The 18961-nt window shown below is 40.5% G+C and overlaps 1 protein-coding gene across 3 annotated transcripts in view; it reads left to right on the top strand.

The window, feature by feature from the left end:
- TGFB2 (transforming growth factor beta 2) overlaps positions 1–18961 on the top strand; it is an 86793-nt gene that overhangs the window by 57055 nt on the left and 10777 nt on the right. For all 3 annotated transcript variants that reach the window (XM_012759871.2, XM_012759872.2, XM_012759873.2), the window contains 2 exons: positions 17791–17923; positions 18047–18157. In XM_012759871.2, the coding sequence (XP_012615325.1) occupies positions 17791–17923; positions 18047–18157 (244 nt within the window). The remainder of the gene's footprint in view (positions 1–17790; positions 17924–18046; positions 18158–18961) is intronic.

Genomic DNA, 18961 nt, shown 5'->3' with positions numbered 1-18961 from the left:
GAGGACACACGAAAGGGAAAAACTCCTTGACAGATGAAGGGAAAGAGGAAGAAGAAAAAAAAAAAAAAGACAAGAACTTTTTCCAGAAAGAAATGATCCTTGTGATGTTTTTAAAGCTTTATGCCAAAGACAGCCTTTATTGCAATATGCTCAGATAAAACTCTAGTGCTCTAGCAATGCCTTTAAACCCATATAGTTGTTCTAGGCCTTAGCCCATTGAGAAATTTGAATACATCTTTCTTTGTTTAAGTTGCCCTGTATTTATGATTAAAATCATGACCAGAATTACGAGGTAGAGAGAGAGAAGATAGGAAGGGAACCATCTTCCAGTTGGACATCTCCTATAGGAGTAAGGACGCCCGCCATCTTGGAGTGAGATAAATCCCACATTTTACAAGGGAGACCTGGAGAAGTTAATGACTTATCTAAGGGTACCCATACTTCACAGCTTTTAAGAATTCTTAGGCACCACTAAAGAATACTTACATTTAGATATGCTGACCTCAGGGGACTTGGAACTCTCTAGCTTCCTCATACTTTTCCATATTTATTTCTTATCTAAAACCTTACCACCTCCAGGATAATAAGGTTTCTATTACTATTTTTGTTATATATTTGCTGTATGACAGATGACACCAAAATTTTGTGGCCTCAAATAATAACCATTTTATTACATTTCATGATTTTTTTTGTGGGTCAGAAATTTGATTAGGGCTTGGCTGGGATGTTTTCTTGCTCCCTTGTGGCTTTGGCTGGGGTCATTTGGTGGGATTCACATGGCAGTTGGGCTGGTCTGGAGGACTTGTGATGAATTTGCTCATATGCTCAGAGCTTTAGCAGGATGACTAGAAGGGTGGGCTCCACTGGGCCTCTCTCTCTCTCTCCAGATAGTTGCAGATGTCTACACTGGGTCTTCCCAGAAAAGTAGCCAGACTTCTTACACGAAGACTCAGGAGTCCAAGGGTCCAAGGTAGAAGCTTCGAGTTCTTTTAAAACCTAAGCCCAGACTGACATAGCATCACTTCCATGTGACTCTATTGATCAAATGGAACTATAGGGCAACCCAGCTTTAAAGGCAAAGAAAGCAGACCCTGTATTTCAATAAGAGATGTGTCAAAAAAGTTGCAGCCATGTGCCACACTAACCCACCATGTAAAGTAGAGTGACAGTCAGCAAACTCTGGGTGAGCACCTCCTAGTGTTGGCACCGTGCATGGTGCCAACCATCTAGAGGGGAAGAGAAACAGCCTCTGCCGTGCAGTTACTCAGGGTCTGGTGGAGGAACCATATGTATAAATAATTTCTTTCCACTAATAGAGATATACCCAAGGTAGTCTTACAGCAAAATCTGGAAAATCCAGAGAAATGCCTCAGAACTCACTCCTGCCAAAAAAGGAGTGAGAATTTGGGGACAACCTGCCATCTTAATTGGTCTCTTTTAGAGGACAGACACATAATTCCAAGGGTCTGAGGCATCTGCCTGAATCAAGAGATTCCTTCGAGCCCAGTAATATTTGTTGCAGGAATATCTGGATAGAGGAGATTGAGATAGGGTGAATTTGATTAGTTGATATACATAGTATACCAACTATCATGTATCATGTTAGTATCATGTTAGAACTACCTGCACTGTGTTTTAATATGTGTGCTAATATCCTGGGATTTGGTGACTATGTCTGTATTCCCTATTCACCTTTATGAGGCTACAGGGTGTAGGTTCAAGGGTATGGCCATTGTGACTTAAGTTTTCTTAATATTTCCTGATTCACTTGGTGTTTATTGTGATGGTAAAATGAAACAGTCTATGTAAGTGCCAGGTGGAGAGTGGGTATTTGACATATTTTAGTTCCCTTCCTTCCATGTCTTTGATTCCCCCAGTGGGAAGAGCCCTCCACTGAGTTACTGCGAAAGTCAATTGCCAGGTTATTTTTAAGATTAAATCATTAGCTTTAGGCTACTGAATAAAATCATACAAAAACAACTCCCCGAGGAAGCTGAGTGACGTACTAGGTTTATACATTATCAGGAGAAAAAGCCACCAAGCCAGGCGCGGTGGCTCACACCTGTAATCCCAGCACTTTGGGAAGCTGAGGCAGGAGGATCACTTGAGGTCAGGAGTTTGGGAGCAGCCTAGGGAGACAGAGTGAGACCCTGTCTCTGAAAAAATGAAAGAGATAGAGACAGATGGAAGAGGACACTAAAATCTTGACTTCTCCTTTGGAGCTTATGTAAGTTTGAGGCCGCAAATGTTGGTGCTGGCTGGCTTGGTAGAGTATGATTCGCTGGTGGGTCCTTGCTAATCAGTGGAAAATCAATGCCCTGAGATAGAATAAGCTCAGTGGATTTAAAGGGAACCTTGGATTTCTTAACTGTGGCCTTAGAAGGCACTGGCACTGTCCATATTCTTTGTAAAGAGTTAGGGCTTCCAGCTTCAGGGAAGCCACCACTAGCTGGGCAAGGGAACTCCCCTCTTTATAGAATACTCTATCAGAACTTTGACAGATTAGTGTACAGATGGTCCTGACTTAATGATTTTTCCACTACAATCATGCAAAAGTGACAGCATTCAATATGCTCCTTGACTTACCGTGGGGTTATGTCATATGCACAGTATCAGGACAGAATCCCATCATAAGTGGAAGAGCATCTGTAAAATAAAGTCTGTCCTCTTGCTTTCTCTAACATCTTTCTTTAATACTTGGGTTTTAATGCCTAGTTGAATTTGTATTTAAACAGTAACCAGCTTGTTAAATGTGGTGAAATCTCATTTCTAGAGGGGATCAGTTGCAAGAATATATATGTGTGTGTGTGTAAACTAGTGGTTAAATCCTAAGTCATTTATATCCATTTATTTTTGGCTTCAAGCTGTACAGTAAATATTAAATGATTTTTCCGATTTGAGGATGGCAGGGTGAATTGATGTTTATGGAACAAAATAAGTAAGCAAAGATTTTGGTAAGGAAGAGTGAATCATCAGCTACCTTTAATGGGCATTTTGCTTTTCTGCAAAAGGCCTTAAAACATACATCCCAGGGGCTTTATAGTGAAAGTGCAAGGTAGACAGCATAGGCCTACTTTTTAAAGGATTCTAATGCTGCAAAACTGAAAGGTGGGATTCCTATCATAGCAGGGAACACAGCACTAATGGGGTTAATGAAAATTGTCCCCTTTTCCTAACCCTAAACACATGTGCATGTTGCATTTTATGCACACACACTCTCTCTCACTCTCATACACACACACACACACACATACACACAAGAGTTCAGCTTTCATTTCTCATATTGCCCAAGGGGGTGTAAAATAAAAAGAGGTCAGCCAAAAAAACTGACTGTCTGTTAAATTAGACTTGCAAAAAGTGCTACTGAAAAAAAAAAAGAGTTATACTGAGCTCCTGTTGTACGGAATTTTACAGCATACGATCTCCTTAATACTGATCCTAGCCCCGGCGCCACGTTGGAGACATACACGGCATAGTAACCCACCTAAAAAAAAAAAAAAAAAGCCATGAGGTATAATAAACACTTTGTTTGCACAAGGCTATTAATATCTCAGGTTTTTTTTTCAAACCGATCGAATGGCATGCTTGCCTCACAAGCAAAGTGTATTGTTATCATTTACATTAGGTTGTATCATTACCCAGAGTCTGTTAACCATGAGAGCAGACAGGACTACCCCCCAAAATAGTGTGAATAGCAATCCTCCCCGCCATGCAAAGAAATGTTAATGATTATGCAATAGCAACTAATAACCCTATTGTTCTTTTCTTTTGTAATGTGACTCAGTAACAATATTGATAATTATTGCTACAACATGCAGTGTTCCCTGGCACTATTTGAAGTGCTTTATATATTGATTCATTTAATCCTTCTAACAACACTATGAGTAGGTACTATTATTATCCTTATTTTTGCAAATGGGAAAACTGGAACACAGTGACCAGACAATGAAGCGAGGAAGAGGCAGAGCCAGGATTGGAACCCAGGCAGCCTCGCCCCAGGGGCTGTGCCCATGACCACGTTACCATACTAGCAGAAAGAACACAGACTTTGGAGTTGAGTTCAAGGCAAGGCTTTGTCTCTTTGGGGAATCTGAGGAAGTCATGTCACTGAGGCTGCTTCTACATTAATAAAATACAAATAAAAGCACCTACTTGGAAAAGATTTTGTAAGACGCAGAGATAATGCATGCAAATTCCTAGCACACTATCTGTCTTATTAACAGTTAATATTATCATTATCATTATGGTTTCCAAAGTATTGAGTTTGAACTTTTCAAAGGAACGCTCTCTTCAATTGACGATGCACCTAAAATCTCTTTGAAATGAAAGCTCTCCCTTCCTTCCTCTTATTGCCCCGGGGTCTGGGTTCTTGGTTGCTGTTCCAGGAGTTTCCTTCACAATATCCTTCGAGAATATTTTCCTCCCACCCCACTTGCAGCGGTCTCAATCGCTTGCTGATGAGCACATCAGAGAGAAAGAGGTGCACCCAGCCAGCCAGCCCTGGGTTCACCTCCCACCTTTCTTACTTATTAGCTTTCTGGTCTTACAAATCACTCCTCCCTCTGAGCCTCAGTTTTTCATCATAAAATGGGGTCACAGCTCTTGTCTAATGAGTTACTGGGGGGTGATCACATCTGTTAAGTGTCTGGCATGTTAGATTCAGAAGGAGCGGATTATTATCAGGGTTTTTCTTGTCATCTGGGGCATGGCTCATATTGCTCCTAGAGTTGGCTTGTGATTGTAAAACCACTCCACGATGGTGTCAGTCCTCTCTGGTTGCACGAGGTCTGACCCGTTTCCTGTTATCAGTGGGACAGAAAGCAGAGCGATGGGGCAGTCATCGTTTTACAGCTGTGTTTACCTTCTCAAAACACTAAGGCAGCAGCGGTGGGCTGGGGTCTACAGTGTGCCCTGCTTCTCTTTTTGGAGAATGATTATAGAGTGACTGACCCCAATGAGGGTGTCTCTCTATCTCATCCCTGTCTCATTACTCCCTCTCTCTCTCTATCACCATACAAGTAGTCTTGACTTAGGCTTCCTGGTTATTGATTTTTGTTGTTGTTGTTGTGTTGTTTTGTTTTTGTTTTTGAGACCGAGTCTCGCTCTGTTGCCCGGGCTAGAGTGCCGTGGCATCAGCCTAGCTCACAGCAACCTCAAACTCCTGGGCTCAAGCGATCCTCCTGCCTCAGCCTCTCAAGTAGCTGGGACTACAGGCATGCGCCACCATGCCCGGCTAATTTTTCTATTTTTTTTGTTGATACTGGGATCTCGTTCTTTCTTAGGTTAGTCTCGAAGTTTTAGCCTCAAGCGAGCCTCCCTCCTTAGCCTCCCAGAGTGCTAGGATTATAGATGTGAGCCACTGCACCTGGCCCTGAATTGATCTTTAATAAGATTCCACTTTTATCGTGTTGTCAATGTTCAGTATGCCAACTCCTCGGTAACCTCCACTGGGGCAAAACTCTTTCAAGGGGGGATGTGTGTTTATTTCCCGATGCCAGCAGCAGGGCTGAGAGTACTCTTTGGAACTCCTGTTCTAGAACTGAGTTTAGAGCCTATCACATGTACTTGAGAATTCCTTCAGTGGGGACAGATCTGGATTTGCAAATGGTAGCGTTGATTTTTAGAAACTGCCAAAGTGCTAGCGAAAAGTAAGTCCTCAGTTGGCGTCCTAGTTTTTATGAACCATCCAAAAGCCAACCACCCGCATCTCGGCTGCTCCTGTCCTGGTCCAAGCAGTTCTTAGCTCTGGCTCTGGCCCTGGCGGTGGCTTCTTCGCTGGCCTCCCTGTCCCACCCTGGTCCCCTTAGAGGCTGTTGGCAACAGAGCAGTCAGAGTGGTTCCTGGTAAGATGTTGGTTAGCTCAGAATCACCTGTTTGAAGCCCTACAGTGGCTTCTTACCTCATTCTGGGAGAAGCTAAAGTCTTTACCATGCCTTGTGATGCTGGCTCTGACCTGTGCCTCTCGTGCCCGTCCCTCAGCCGAAACTTGCCCGCCATGTGTGTGGCTCCCGCATGCTGACCTCTGTGCTGTTTCTCGAACATTCTGCACTCTCCCTCCTATGGCTGCTGTTCCCTCCACCCACAGTGCTGTTCCTAGCGATCCACAAGGCTCGACTCCCTTCATTCCTTTGGGTCTTTCCTCAGATATCACCTGCTCAGGGAGGCCTTCCCTGGCCACCCTGTCTAACATCTCAGGGTCCTTTGTCCCAGCACGTCCTTGTCCCAATATCCATAGCACTTTTCTCCTTGAGACTCTCGGTCATCTGCCACACCTGGCCTGCTCCGTCGTTGCTGTTTGTCATCTTCTCTCCACCTCCAGAGGTGAACTCCTGGGACACTGCCTGGTGCACAGTAGGTGCTCAATAAATGCTTCTGAATGAATTGAAGAAAAATGTCAAAAGAAGATCCAAGTGCAAGGAACGCTGCTAAAATAAGTATGTGACTTCACGAGGGATTCTTTTCAGAAACATCACCCATTTATTTGGATTTGGAAATTCTGCTACATTGGTTTTAAACACGCCTATCTAAATATTTATGAAGGAAGAAATGTATGTGTCTACCCATTTTCTGTGATTTATTCGGAGCTCATTCTGGTGAAACAGATAATAACCATGTAGGTTAAAAAATATAAAGCTATATATAAATTAATGGAACTGATATTCTTGGGTAACCCATAAACTTTTTGTTTGTAGGAAAACCAGGCTCATTACTTTATTGATGTAGGCTCATTGCTATAGTCATATGTCCTAAATTAAAGTGCTCAGCCGAATATAAGTAGGGACTTAAATTATAGTATAGGCTCTATGCATTACAGATGCCAGGAGGTAGGAAATGAGTGTTAGAGGTGCATTCCCCAAATATACATGTGTGTCAGGTCCGAGTGGAATTGGAAAAGGGAGATCAAATATGAAAATCAGAATTTACAGCCCCCAGAGAGTTCACAGCCTGTTGTGGAAACTCTTTCCTCCCTTTTCCATGGAAGGAAACAACTGGACAATTGTCAAGATCCATAGTAGCAGGCTGCATGGTGCAGCCTCAAGGACTGAAGGAATTCAGCCCAGAAAAAGATATTATGGTCTTGACTTCATTTCCCTTCAAATTCTGCCATTAAATGTCACACTGCACCTACCTCTCTTTCCTGGCCCGTACTGATGTGACTTTAGTCCGGTTGAATCCTCTTGTCTGTTGTGTGATTTATGCCTGATGGTCTCATGAATGCTGCTGAGCTGCAGCATCCGAAAGGCTTCCTGTTCATACAAAGGGCTCCTTCATCCCTTCGACCTGCAGAAATGAATTTACTTGTTTATTATGCACATGTGCAGCCAGCACAAAGGTCCATCTGTAGAGGATAAAAAAATGAAGGAAACAATAGAGACTTATAAGGTGTTTTCATGGCAGAAGGGAGACTTTGTGTGCATGTGTGTGTGTCTGTGTGTGTGTGTGTGTGTAGCTGAAGGCATATCCAGTGACATTTCCATAAAGGTCACCAAAGATCTACGTATGCCATACTTGATCATAATTGCACATGCGTATGTGTTACATAGGCACATATCAATGCACACCACTATGCACTGTAGAAAGAAAGAAAGGGTTAATGCAGGGACCTACTAATGTAGCCATCTGAGCGCCAAAGAGCATGCATTTTCATGCGCTTCTTTCTCCTGAAGCTGATGTGTATTCCACTTGAGGCTCTTGCCAGCTCTACATGACTCACAGCCTCTCAGAAAGATGCAATTACAAAGGAGCCATGGCAATTACAGGCCATGGCGATGGCAGAAACAAGATAAGTACTGGGTCTGTTGAGCCACTTCTGAAGGATAATCATGCAGTGTGTCGGCGTGTTAGGCACCCCTGAAGTGACCCAGCATGAGGAGGCTGCAGTTAAACAGGACAGAGGACTCCATTTGTGCCTCGGTGACATGAAAGCCATTTTACCCAGTTCGGATTCTCTAGAATGCTCGATTTGCTATGACTTGGAAATCCTCTTTCTTGCTTTCTCTCCCTTGTTTTCACCCCAGAATGAAATATAGTACGTAGAAAGTGTAAAGTAGAAAGTGTAAAGTAGAAAGTGCGGTATAAAATTGTTTACACTGGTGAATTTTCTGTCCTTTTTGATATATATAATCTCTATGGTGGGTTTGTGGGTGTGTATAAAATTCCAAGAAGTGAGTTTAGTCGATCACTATAAAAGATTTATTATTCAGGGGCTTATTTGTCACTTGATCAATCAAGTGTGTCTTTCTGATGAAGTCTGTTGGTTGATATGGATTTACCAAGTAGGGATTGTGTAAACTGCCGTGGAGAAGACTTGAGGGGGGCGGGAGGGTACAAAAAGAAAGAGAAAGAACATTCTTTGCTCTGAAGGACCTCATAGTTAGATTCAGCATTAAGAAGATGCTCGACACAGTGTAATTAATGAATGCCTACTGTGATAAGTTGAATCTTGTTCCTCCCACCTATAAAAGATATGTTGAAATTCTAATCCCCAGTTCCTCAGACTGATGTCTTATTTGGAAATAGGGTCTCTTCAGGGAGAACGTGGTCTGGCCAACACTTTGATTTCAGACTTCTAGCCTGAAATCAGATCAGTGAGAGAATAAATTTGTATTGTTTTAAGCCATCCAATTCATGGTGCTTTGTTGCTGGAGTTCTAGGAAACCAACACGCCTATCAACTCTCCATAAATCCAAGTATATAGAGTTTAGAAAGGAGGGTGCATTTATTTGTTCTCCTTTCCGGCAAGCCAGCACATCCCTATGACCTGGCCTGTGTTCTCTTAATGCCCAGTGTCCTTGCTGGTTTTTCAGATGTTGGTAGTTATCTTTTTACCCTCTCCTTTCTCCAGGAAACCTTTCCTGACCTCACTGGACTAGAACAGATGTCCTGCCTCTGTCACCTCATTGTGTCCCATGAACACATCTTTTGACGTTTTTTTTTCTTGATGTCTGTGTTCCCTTACTATGCAAAGAACTCCTTTAAGAACAGGGACCATCTTACCATCCTGGGATGTAAGTGTAATGCTGTGCTCACAGCCAGTGCTCATGTTTGTTGAACTAAACTAGAGGAAGAGAGCTATAAAACAAGTTCAAACAAATGGATACATGAGGACTCAGCTGCTTACAAGATGCTCAGCAATTATTCAATGAATGCATGAAAGACTAGACAAGTTAACTGATCATATTAAGGATTTCAATGCCACTAGTTATTAGTATTATTATTTTTTTGGCATGAAGGGGAAAAGGCTCCTCCGTGGTCCAGGAAAGCCTTCCAGAGTGTGATTGTTGGATGGTGTGTTGGAGAATCAGTGGACAAGCCAAGAAACGCTCTCAGGAGTGTGCTCCATGTGCCTGTCTGCTTGAGACAAAATATTGATACTATCAGGATTTCAACTCAGAGAGTCTGATTCCTCCAGTATTAATCAATGACTGTGTGTATCCCTTCAACGAGGAGTGTCATCAAACTAGAATACTGGAGTTTATGGAGATTTAAATAAATGTATGTTTCCCTCTATGTTTTAGAAGCTTAATATCCTATTGGAGGATATGGATATTTCCATGCCTCCAGGGTTCCCCTTGCATCTGCTGTGTGCAAGGGGCCATGTGCTCAGCCTACCCAGTTACCACATGGGAACTGGGGAAAGAAGTCTGACTTTAGCATGAAAGGAAGCATTTTGTTGAAAAGCTGGATTTGAAGAATGGAAGGGTTTTTTTTTGTTTGTTTGTTTTATTTATTTAAGGTAAAAATTAGATAAGGGGCAGGCATTCTGACAGAGTTACTCATCTAAAGACAGAGTTTGGAATGCATGTCTATGTTTTATAGAAATATCTAAATTTAGATGAGGCTTCCAGGGATGAAAGAGGAGTCTAGGATGATAGGCTGGTAGGACGTTGTGTCTTAAATGCCAAACTAAGGCATCGAGAGTTTATTCACTAGGCATTAGAAGCCTCTAAAAGTTTTTGACCAGGTGAGGAACATAATTATACTAATAATTCATATTTATTGAATACCAGGTGATGTGATTGGTGCTTTTTCTACTCAGTGACACTTAAGGCTCTCAACAAGCATACAAGATGGGTTTTATTATCCCCTTTCACAAATGAGAAAATCATAGATCCAGTGAGCGATAGTTTATCTGTCTCCAAAGCCTCTGGATATTTTCACTACATTGACGATTTTCAGAGTTACTTGGCACAGCCTTATGGCTTCTTCAAAGAACCCTAAGTGACCACTGAAGAAAGGGCATGGGTACTTGTTGGCCCAGATGGGCAGGACTCCTGGCCTAACCTGGGCCTCGTAGCTCACTTGAACTAGTGAGATTCCACTTTTTTTTCTGCCATATACAGCATACCACAGAGTGTTAATTAAACAAATGGCCAACCAGGAAGGAAGTAACTAAGAATCCAGCAACAAGTTCTGGGTTTGGCCCTGTGATATATGACATTGTTATCACCAGCTTGATGAAGACATTGGATGCACTGTTACTGGTACTATATGGCTTGGAAAAATAGCTTCTACTTGGAAGAGCAAACTTAAGACTCAGAGAGATTCCAAAAGGCTAAAACCTGGATCAAATAATAAAGTTCTTAATTAACAGATATATGCATGTGCAATTATTTGCATTTATGTTCAAAAAATGAATTATATAAACATAGACTACAGCAATGGTTGTCAGCATTGTCCCTGGTTAGGGGCTTCTGCATCACCCGAGAACATGTTAGAAATGCAAATTCTTGGGCCTCAACCTCATCCTATTAAATCAGAAACTCTGGGGAGAGGGCTCAGCAGTCTGTGTTAATGAGCCTTCCAGATGTTTCTGATGCAGGCAAACGCTGGAGACCACTTGGGCTAGAAAGACCAACCCGCCCTCCCTTCTTACTTTCCTTTCTTTCTTTCTTTTTATTCCACCTTATTCCAGAAAGGATTTGGCATGGAAAATCTGACTTAACAATAGTTTGCGTATAAGAACAAAGGTTTTATTTTACAAAAAATTTACTATGACTCAATATACGATGTGGCTGCTGCCCAAAGTAGTTTGCATTAAAAGTAGTGACCAGAACAGGGAAGCAGTAGCTACTCCCCTCTCCATATTCAACTCATTCTCCATATTTTGCTAGACCATATCTGGAGTTTGTTGGGGAACTAATTTTAAGAGTGACATTGAAAAAGGGCTTGACAAGGATGATGAAGCACCTTGAACCTTGTCCTGAAAGGAGCATTCGAGAGAAGCCACCTCTTGTGAGTGGGGTCTGACATGGAGAAGAAAGAATTTTACATCTTGCTCCAAGACAGCAAAATACAATATTGGAAAGCCTTCTCCGGTGGTATAAGGAAGGCAAGACAGCAGTCCAGGATCTTCCTAGAAGGCTTTGGTAACACAACTAAGTGCTTCAGGCTTCTTTTCATTTAGCTATAGAATGTAGATCATGAAGGCTATGATATTCACTCCATAGACATTTTGTGAAGACTAAAGAACATGGAAGGAAAAATGTTTAAATATTTGAAAATCTCCAATGACTGTACAAATATGAGACAGTGGTACTACTAACAAAGATTATTGATGGAAATTTTAAGTCCAAGATAAAGATGAATCCCAACAATATGAATTGTACCAAAGTGGGATGACCTTTCTCATAAAGTATTAGTGTCACTGTCATGAGATGTCTTTAGACAGAGAGATGTTAGAGAATGAATTGTATTGGGTTGAAGCAGATGGTTCTAAGTGCCTTTCCAATGCTAGTGTTTCAAAATACTTAAGTTAATGACATGGGGTCAAGCAGAGCTGAGAGAATCATGCTCAGAGCCAGCAGAGTGAATGTTTGATGCATTTGTTAATCACTCCTTGAGAGTCACTGCAAACATTTAACACATTTAAATACATTTCAACATAAAATGCAATTAGAGTAGTAAAAGCATTGAATGCATTTGAAAATTAAGATGGGTCCACACTAGTTAACCTGGTGTCAGTTTTTCTCTATAGCCCTATAGTTAAATTCCCTTTCCTCTGGAAGAACTCTGATTGAATCGGTCCATTGGTTTTCCTGTAGGTCTGTTGATGTCTGAATATGGAAAGTAACATTGGATTCTCAATACTTTCTTATAACTCTTTGCAGTGTCTCATAGGAGTGTAAGAGATGTCACTCTTAGTGTCTAAGCCAAATCCTGAGTTGATTTACAGCCTTATTCTTTAAAGAATAAGATTTTCTCTGGCTATAATTTTGCATCTAGACTTCCACTTGTTTTTTTCCCCCTCAAACTATTGGGTAACATCATTGACTTTCACCTTTATCCACTCCCTGGTTGGCTGCTTTCCAATGGCAGAGAAATGAATGGATGCTTTTGTGTAGGGAGTTTTGTAATTCAGTAGAGAGCTTAGAGTCTTGCTAAAGGCGATATGTGGGTATTTTGGACATATTATGTATAATGTATATACACCAGTAATGTAATGAAGGTGGTATTCAAACATCACTGTGGGTGGTTGTTAAGCTAGAGACAGCTAAATCTCATGTTCAATACATTAGAAGCCCTCCTTTTTAATTCAATTGTTGATCAGTTATTTAAAGAAAAAAAATCAGTTAAGGCAGGGGATTGTAAAAACATAAGAGAGAGAAAGATGCAAAGCTTACATTTTTTTAACTTACAACAAATGTATGTGTATGCGTGTCTGTACACACACAAACACATACACACAAATTCACATGCAGAGGCTGAGTTCTTTAGGAATGGCCAAGAACTTTTCTTTCACATGACTTTGCCAGTTGCCAATCCATGTCATATTTTTTTACATAAACCACATCTAAACATCATCTATGATTTCTAACTTTTACTTTCTTTGAAGTAGTGAGAGTTTAAGAACAATGGCTGAGCAACTTGAGTGCAAGATTCTTCTAGATTTTTATATTATTTTTTATAGCTATCTCTCTCACATCTAAAATTAGAAAAAAAATTTATTGTGGTAAAATATACAGAACATAAAAATTACCTTTTAACCATTCTTTAAGTATACAATTCAGTGGCATTAAATACATTCACAATATTGTACAGCTATCGCTATTATTTATTTTCAGGACATTTTTTTAAATCCCATACAGAAACTCTGTACCCATTTAACTATAACTCCCCATTACTCTCTGCATGCAGTCTCAGGTCACCTCTATTCTGTTTTCTATCTCTATGAATTTGCCTATTCGAGGTACCTCATGTCAGTGGACTCATACAAGATTTGCCTTTTTGTGACTGGCTTCAAGGTTCATCCATGTTGTAGCATGTGCCTCTGAATTTTATTCTTTTTATGGCTGAGAAATATTCCACAGTATGAATATATTACATTTTGTTTATGCATTCATCTGTTGGCGGACACAGGTTTCTGCCACCTTTTGGCTATTGTGAATAATCTTGCTATGAGCGTTGATGTACAAGTATCTGTTGGAGTCCCTACTTTCAGTTCTTTGGGGTATATACCTAGGATTAGAATTTCTTGATCACATGGTAATTTTATGTTTACCTTTTTGAGGAACTTCCAAACTGTTTTCCCCAAATCTTTCCTTCTTGTAGCAACTCATCTTTATGAAGACTTTGCAAGACATTCAACTTGGTTCTTACAGAAGAAGCAGAAGAAACATCCTCTTTGAGTCCTGTATTCCATCAGTTTCTTAACTGTTTAAATAATTTGTATAATTGCAGTAGCAAGTCCAAGTGTCATAAACAGGTTTTAAAATGTATACAGTTGATGTTTTCTAAACATACAGCTCAACTGGTAAGATCAGAAGTGCTTGGAGAGTAACTTTCCAGCAAGAATCCTCAGTGTGCTGTGGGCATCGGCTCATACATATTACAGAACACAGAATGAATCTTGAATACTGGCTAACCTGGCCAGTTAGGTGGAGCCCTGTTAAGAGAGCTTCTACTATTCAACAAAATTATCTTTGCCGTAATAAGATTCATAAAGAAATCTAGAAGGAAATGACTGGTGGATCTAGAAAAAAACACAACAGCTGCATAGCCCCAACTGTTAACATTCAATACACATATTGTTCAGAGGTTGGAGAATGGCAGACAGCAAAGGCTGAAATAGAATGGGAAGTGGACTAATCTGATCAAACTTTTTATGCAGACTCTTCAATTTAAGAAAATACTAAGAACACCAGCAGCAGGTCAATTTCACTGGCCTTCTCTTACAGCTCAAATTAGTGTGGGTGAGAAACGGGAGATAAACAGGGAGCAGGGAAGTTGTGTCTATTCATAGGAAGAAGCTACATTTCGAGTGAAGAGTCAAAACTTTAAGATGTGATTAGAAGGTTTTCTAGATGGTTCTGAAGTGAAATCATGAAGTGGTAGGAGGACTACTTTTATATAGCATCATCCTTGTTAGTGATCCAGGTGATTAAAGGTTAGGGAGATTGCCCCTCTAAACATGGCCTAAGGAACCAAGTTTGTTTAGCTTAGAGAGAACAAGGAGGCACACTGAGAGGGACTTAATAATAGTCTCCAAGAATATGAAGGATGTTCTCTGAACGATGGAAAGCAGCTGTTTCCTGTTTCCAGTAAGGATTGGATAAGAAGAATGGAGTTAAATCGTAACAAGTGGGTTTAAGAACTCCTTGACCATAAAGTTTGAGACAACAACACCACAAGACCAAGTCACTTCTCCGTTTCAGAATTATGTAGCTAACTATCTTTCTTGGGTGGCTATGGGCGCCCTATTCTTCAATCTTAACACATTAACTGCCGTGTGAGTTATATTTAACTCACGCTAGCGTTGAGCCGGGGGCCTTGTGAAGCATATGTAACTCATACGTCTCTTCACCTTGGGAGTCACGTGAACCATTTTTCAAATTACATATAACTCACTCACAGAAAACAATAAAAAATAACAAATTTTTCATTAAATTAGAAAGGATTGTTTTGTTTTAGAAGTTTTTTTTTTTCCTATTTTTGTAATAAAACACTGTTGTTCCAAGAAAAAAAATTTTTTTCTAGTGTGGCAGTCAATGTGTTAAACTAGTAAAAAGATATAAAGGACCTTTTACCCAAGTGAGAGAATAAAGTTGTCCATTGTCTGAGCTCACCAGTGCTCTGTGGATGAGAAAACTCTTATCTCTAAGTCCTGTAGTGCTGTAGTCCCCCCAACTTCCCTGCCTGGGCTCAGCCTGGTCCTGTTAGGAACTGGGTCTCGCAGCACCCCATGAATTCCATCTCACCCCACTCCCTCCCCATCCCTGGAAAAATGGTCTTCTGTGAAACCGGTCCCTGGTGCCAAAAAGTTTGGGGACCGCTGAAGTAAGATTTATTAATAAAAGAGAAAAAGCCTCAAAGTCTCTTTGCTTCCCTTTGGTCTCCTTTTAAAGCAAGATAATCTAGATTTACTCCTTTTCTATAAGGCAAAGAATTTCCATAGATTTGACAGTCTGTGTTTTTCCTGGCCATTTGGTTAATACAGTCATGATTTTTTTTTTTTTTAAAGATTCTGTATGTTCAGGGAGACTGAATATACATACATATGTGTGTGTATAGAGATGCCATAGACATTTGATATACGCCATCTATAGCATATATAGTTAATTCAACAATGAAAGCAATGTTTTGTTCTAGGTGGTGTGTCTAGGGGTTAGCTATATGAAGATGAATAGGGTAGACACTGTGTTGATTGGCAGCATGGCAGATATGCAGAGCATTACGTAATATAGCATCATTACAGAACATCAGCTAGGGGAAGAATTGGAGGACAGAAAAATGAGTACTGTCATTGTTATTAATTTTTAGCCAATGAGGCAGATGGAAATGCCTGAAAACTTCTCAACCATTATTTTTTATCATTGTTATCCCATATTAGGTTAATGGTACCATTTATTCTGAATTGGATAAGTGGTGTCTTATTTGCCCAACTAGGAGTATCTTCAAGGCAAGGTTTGATTCCCAGAGGACTGACTGCTGTGAAGCTATATCTTTAAAGTTATAGCTCTATGTCAGCACTCATTGTGTATGCATTCTACCATGTCATAGTTTCATCTTGTACTGATATTTGTTTTCATCTTATTTAAAAATCTTTGCCTCTATCATTGAATATTTTCTTAATTCCATCTGGAAAGGGTGAAGGGTGACTCATGATCCAATTCTGACTCCCACAACTTTTTTGGCTTTCAAAAATCCAACACTGAAGTGGGAAGATGACTTGGGGTGGCTGTGAATACCCTCTCCATCCTTGTTCACTAGGAGGCCTAGGAAAAGTTACTTAACTTCCCTGAGTTTCAATTTCCTTAATCTGCCCTACAGGAATGTTTTAAGCATTACATTAAAGGAAATAGTGTGTGGCAAGCCCAGAACCCAGAGTGCCCAGCCCCCAAGTCATGTCTATTTGCTTTCTTTAATTCACAAAGAGCATTTCTTACCTATCATAGAATCATGATTACTTCTACATTCTCGCAAGAACTAAAAGGTGCCATACTTTGAATCATAGGAGTGGGTCTGTAAAATAGCCTCTGTCTAAAATTCAGGAGGGCCCTCAAGAATCCGGTTGTATGAATCTCTTTCCTTTTCTGTACTTAATCCAGAAAAAAAAATCTACTATCATGCCAAATATTTCAAGAAGTGTTTATTGCCAAATTACCTGAAACAAATCATGTGCACACAGAAGGAAAGTACATGTTAAAATCAATGAGAAGATTATGCATTTTTGTTTTACAAGCTTTGAAGGAGAGTTAATAAATCTTCTAGATATTCAAATAATCATTTAATTAGACATGCATTCAAGTCAATGCTGTGCTTTGAAATGATATCAAATCGAAGACATGATCTCTGACCTGGGGAAGTTTATGAATTTGTTGGAGAGACCAAACTCATATGTATAAAATGACCACAAAACAGTTAGACTTAATATCAGGAAGGGCAGTATAAAATGACAGGACTTGAGCCCCCAAATACAGAGGAAAGGCAGGATTGGGTTTGGATAGGGATTTGGAGATTTAGGTTTGTGGTTTGGTTCATAAAACACTATTGTCTCAATATAGAATTTTTAAAAAGCCACCTAAAATGTTCACTTCTTATAGAAACACAAGAACATAATACAGTTGCTCTTTACTTACTTGAAATAAATGTTTCTTTCTGAAGTCTCAGTGTGTAGGGTGCTTTGCTTTGAGACACTTTTCTTTACACCATGCCAGACTGCTCCTGCCCAAATTCATTCTTAGTCTGCAGGATATGGACATCTTTATAAATCACGACAAGTCACATCGAGAGTAAAAAATCCCAGCTTATCTCAAAAGCTGAGGAGTGGCACATATTTTAAAGCCAGTGGATTAAGGAACCAAGGTTAGGATCGTTCTCTTTTTATCAAAAAGAGATTCATAATTCAGAGCCTTGGAGGGTGAGCAGGGTCCTCTGAACTGGACCTCTCTTCCTGTCCCTCCCTGTACCCCAGCTCCCCAAATTAAATAAGGAGAGAAGCAGAACAACAAGACCATTAACTTGATAGCATAGAATTTATGGCTGCAAATCTTGCAAAGCTTATGTCAGCAAAGCAAAATAATTACTGTCGCTTTCTTTCAGACACTTGGCTTTATGGTTCCTGTCACCTTTATCATAACCTGCCGCTGATTTACTAGCTCTATTTTTCATGGCAAATGGCCTGGTGTTATGTTTTTATGCATGTGGCCATGCTATTGAGACAACAATGCATGGATATACTACAGTGGAGCTAAATTTAGATAATGAATAGGAATACTGTTAAAGGTTTTGGCTTAGTCATGCCGTGAGTGTGCCAACTGAGCTTTATCCTCTTGCTCTTTCCCCCTCTAGATTCTCAAATCCAAAGATTTAACATCTCCAACCCAGCGCTACATCGACAGCAAAGTCGTGAAAACGAGAGCAGAGGGCGAGTGGCTCTCCTTTGATGTGACTGATGCTGTTCACGAATGGCTTCACCATAAAGGTTACAAATCACTCTCTTTTTTCCTCCGTAGATGTTCAGTAGCCTTAAGTGACTGTAAATTGATTGCAGATTTAAAGGTACAGACACACATACCAATGACCTCCTTGACTTAATGTTTTCCAGACAGGAACCTGGGATTTAAAATAAGTTTACACTGTCCCTGCTGCACTTTTGTACCATCAAATAATTACATCATCCCAAATAAAAGCGAAGAACTAGAAGCAAGATTTGCAGGTAACTGAACTTGGTCGGATGAGACGGGGAAGGGAAGGGCCTGTATTGATAATGTCATGGGGGATCAAACCAGTTTGCTTGTGAAAATGGGATTGTTTGATGAGGCCTGAGGACAGTTGTTTGGACGGTGATATGACAGGGTAAAGATATATGAAGGGAGGCCGGGTGCGGTGGCTCACGCCTGTAATCCTAGCACTCTGGGAGGCCAAGGCGGGTGGATTGCTCGAGGTCAGGAGTTCGAAAGCATCCTGAGCAAGAGCGAGACCCCGTCTCTACTATAAATAGAAAGAAATTAATTGGCCAACTAGTATATATAGAAAAAATTAGCTGGGCATGGTGGCGTATGCCTGTATTCCCAGCTACTCTGGAGGCTGAGGCAGTAGGATTGCTTGAGCCCAGGAGTTTGAGGTGGCTGTGAGCTAGGCTGACACCACAGCACTCACTCTAGCCTGGGCAACAATGCGAGACTGTGTCTCAGAAAAAAAAAAAAAAAATATATATATATATATATATATATATATATGAAGGGAAAAAGGATTGGAAGAAAGGAATGGATTCCCAGTTTATACTGCAAGGTACCCAGTGATGACTCTGTCAATACTAACTGACTGACTCATTAACCCTCCAAACTATTAAATAGTCAATTGAGACCTTTATTGTTCATTTTAGCAAACCAACTTTCCATCTATACTGAATTATAGAAGAAGATAGCATGCATTCAAGGAAATCCATTGAAAATTCCCCAAACCAGATGGCAGGAACTGACAACCATATTTCACAGAGGAAAGGAATCCCCTTGTTCCA

Source organism: Microcebus murinus, chromosome 23 (assembly GCF_040939455.1).
Source record: "Microcebus murinus isolate Inina chromosome 23, M.murinus_Inina_mat1.0, whole genome shotgun sequence".
NCBI classification, from domain to species: domain Eukaryota; kingdom Metazoa; phylum Chordata; class Mammalia; order Primates; family Cheirogaleidae; genus Microcebus; species Microcebus murinus.
Note: the sequence above shows the minus strand (reverse complement) of the source record. Positions and strands in the feature narration are given on the sequence as shown.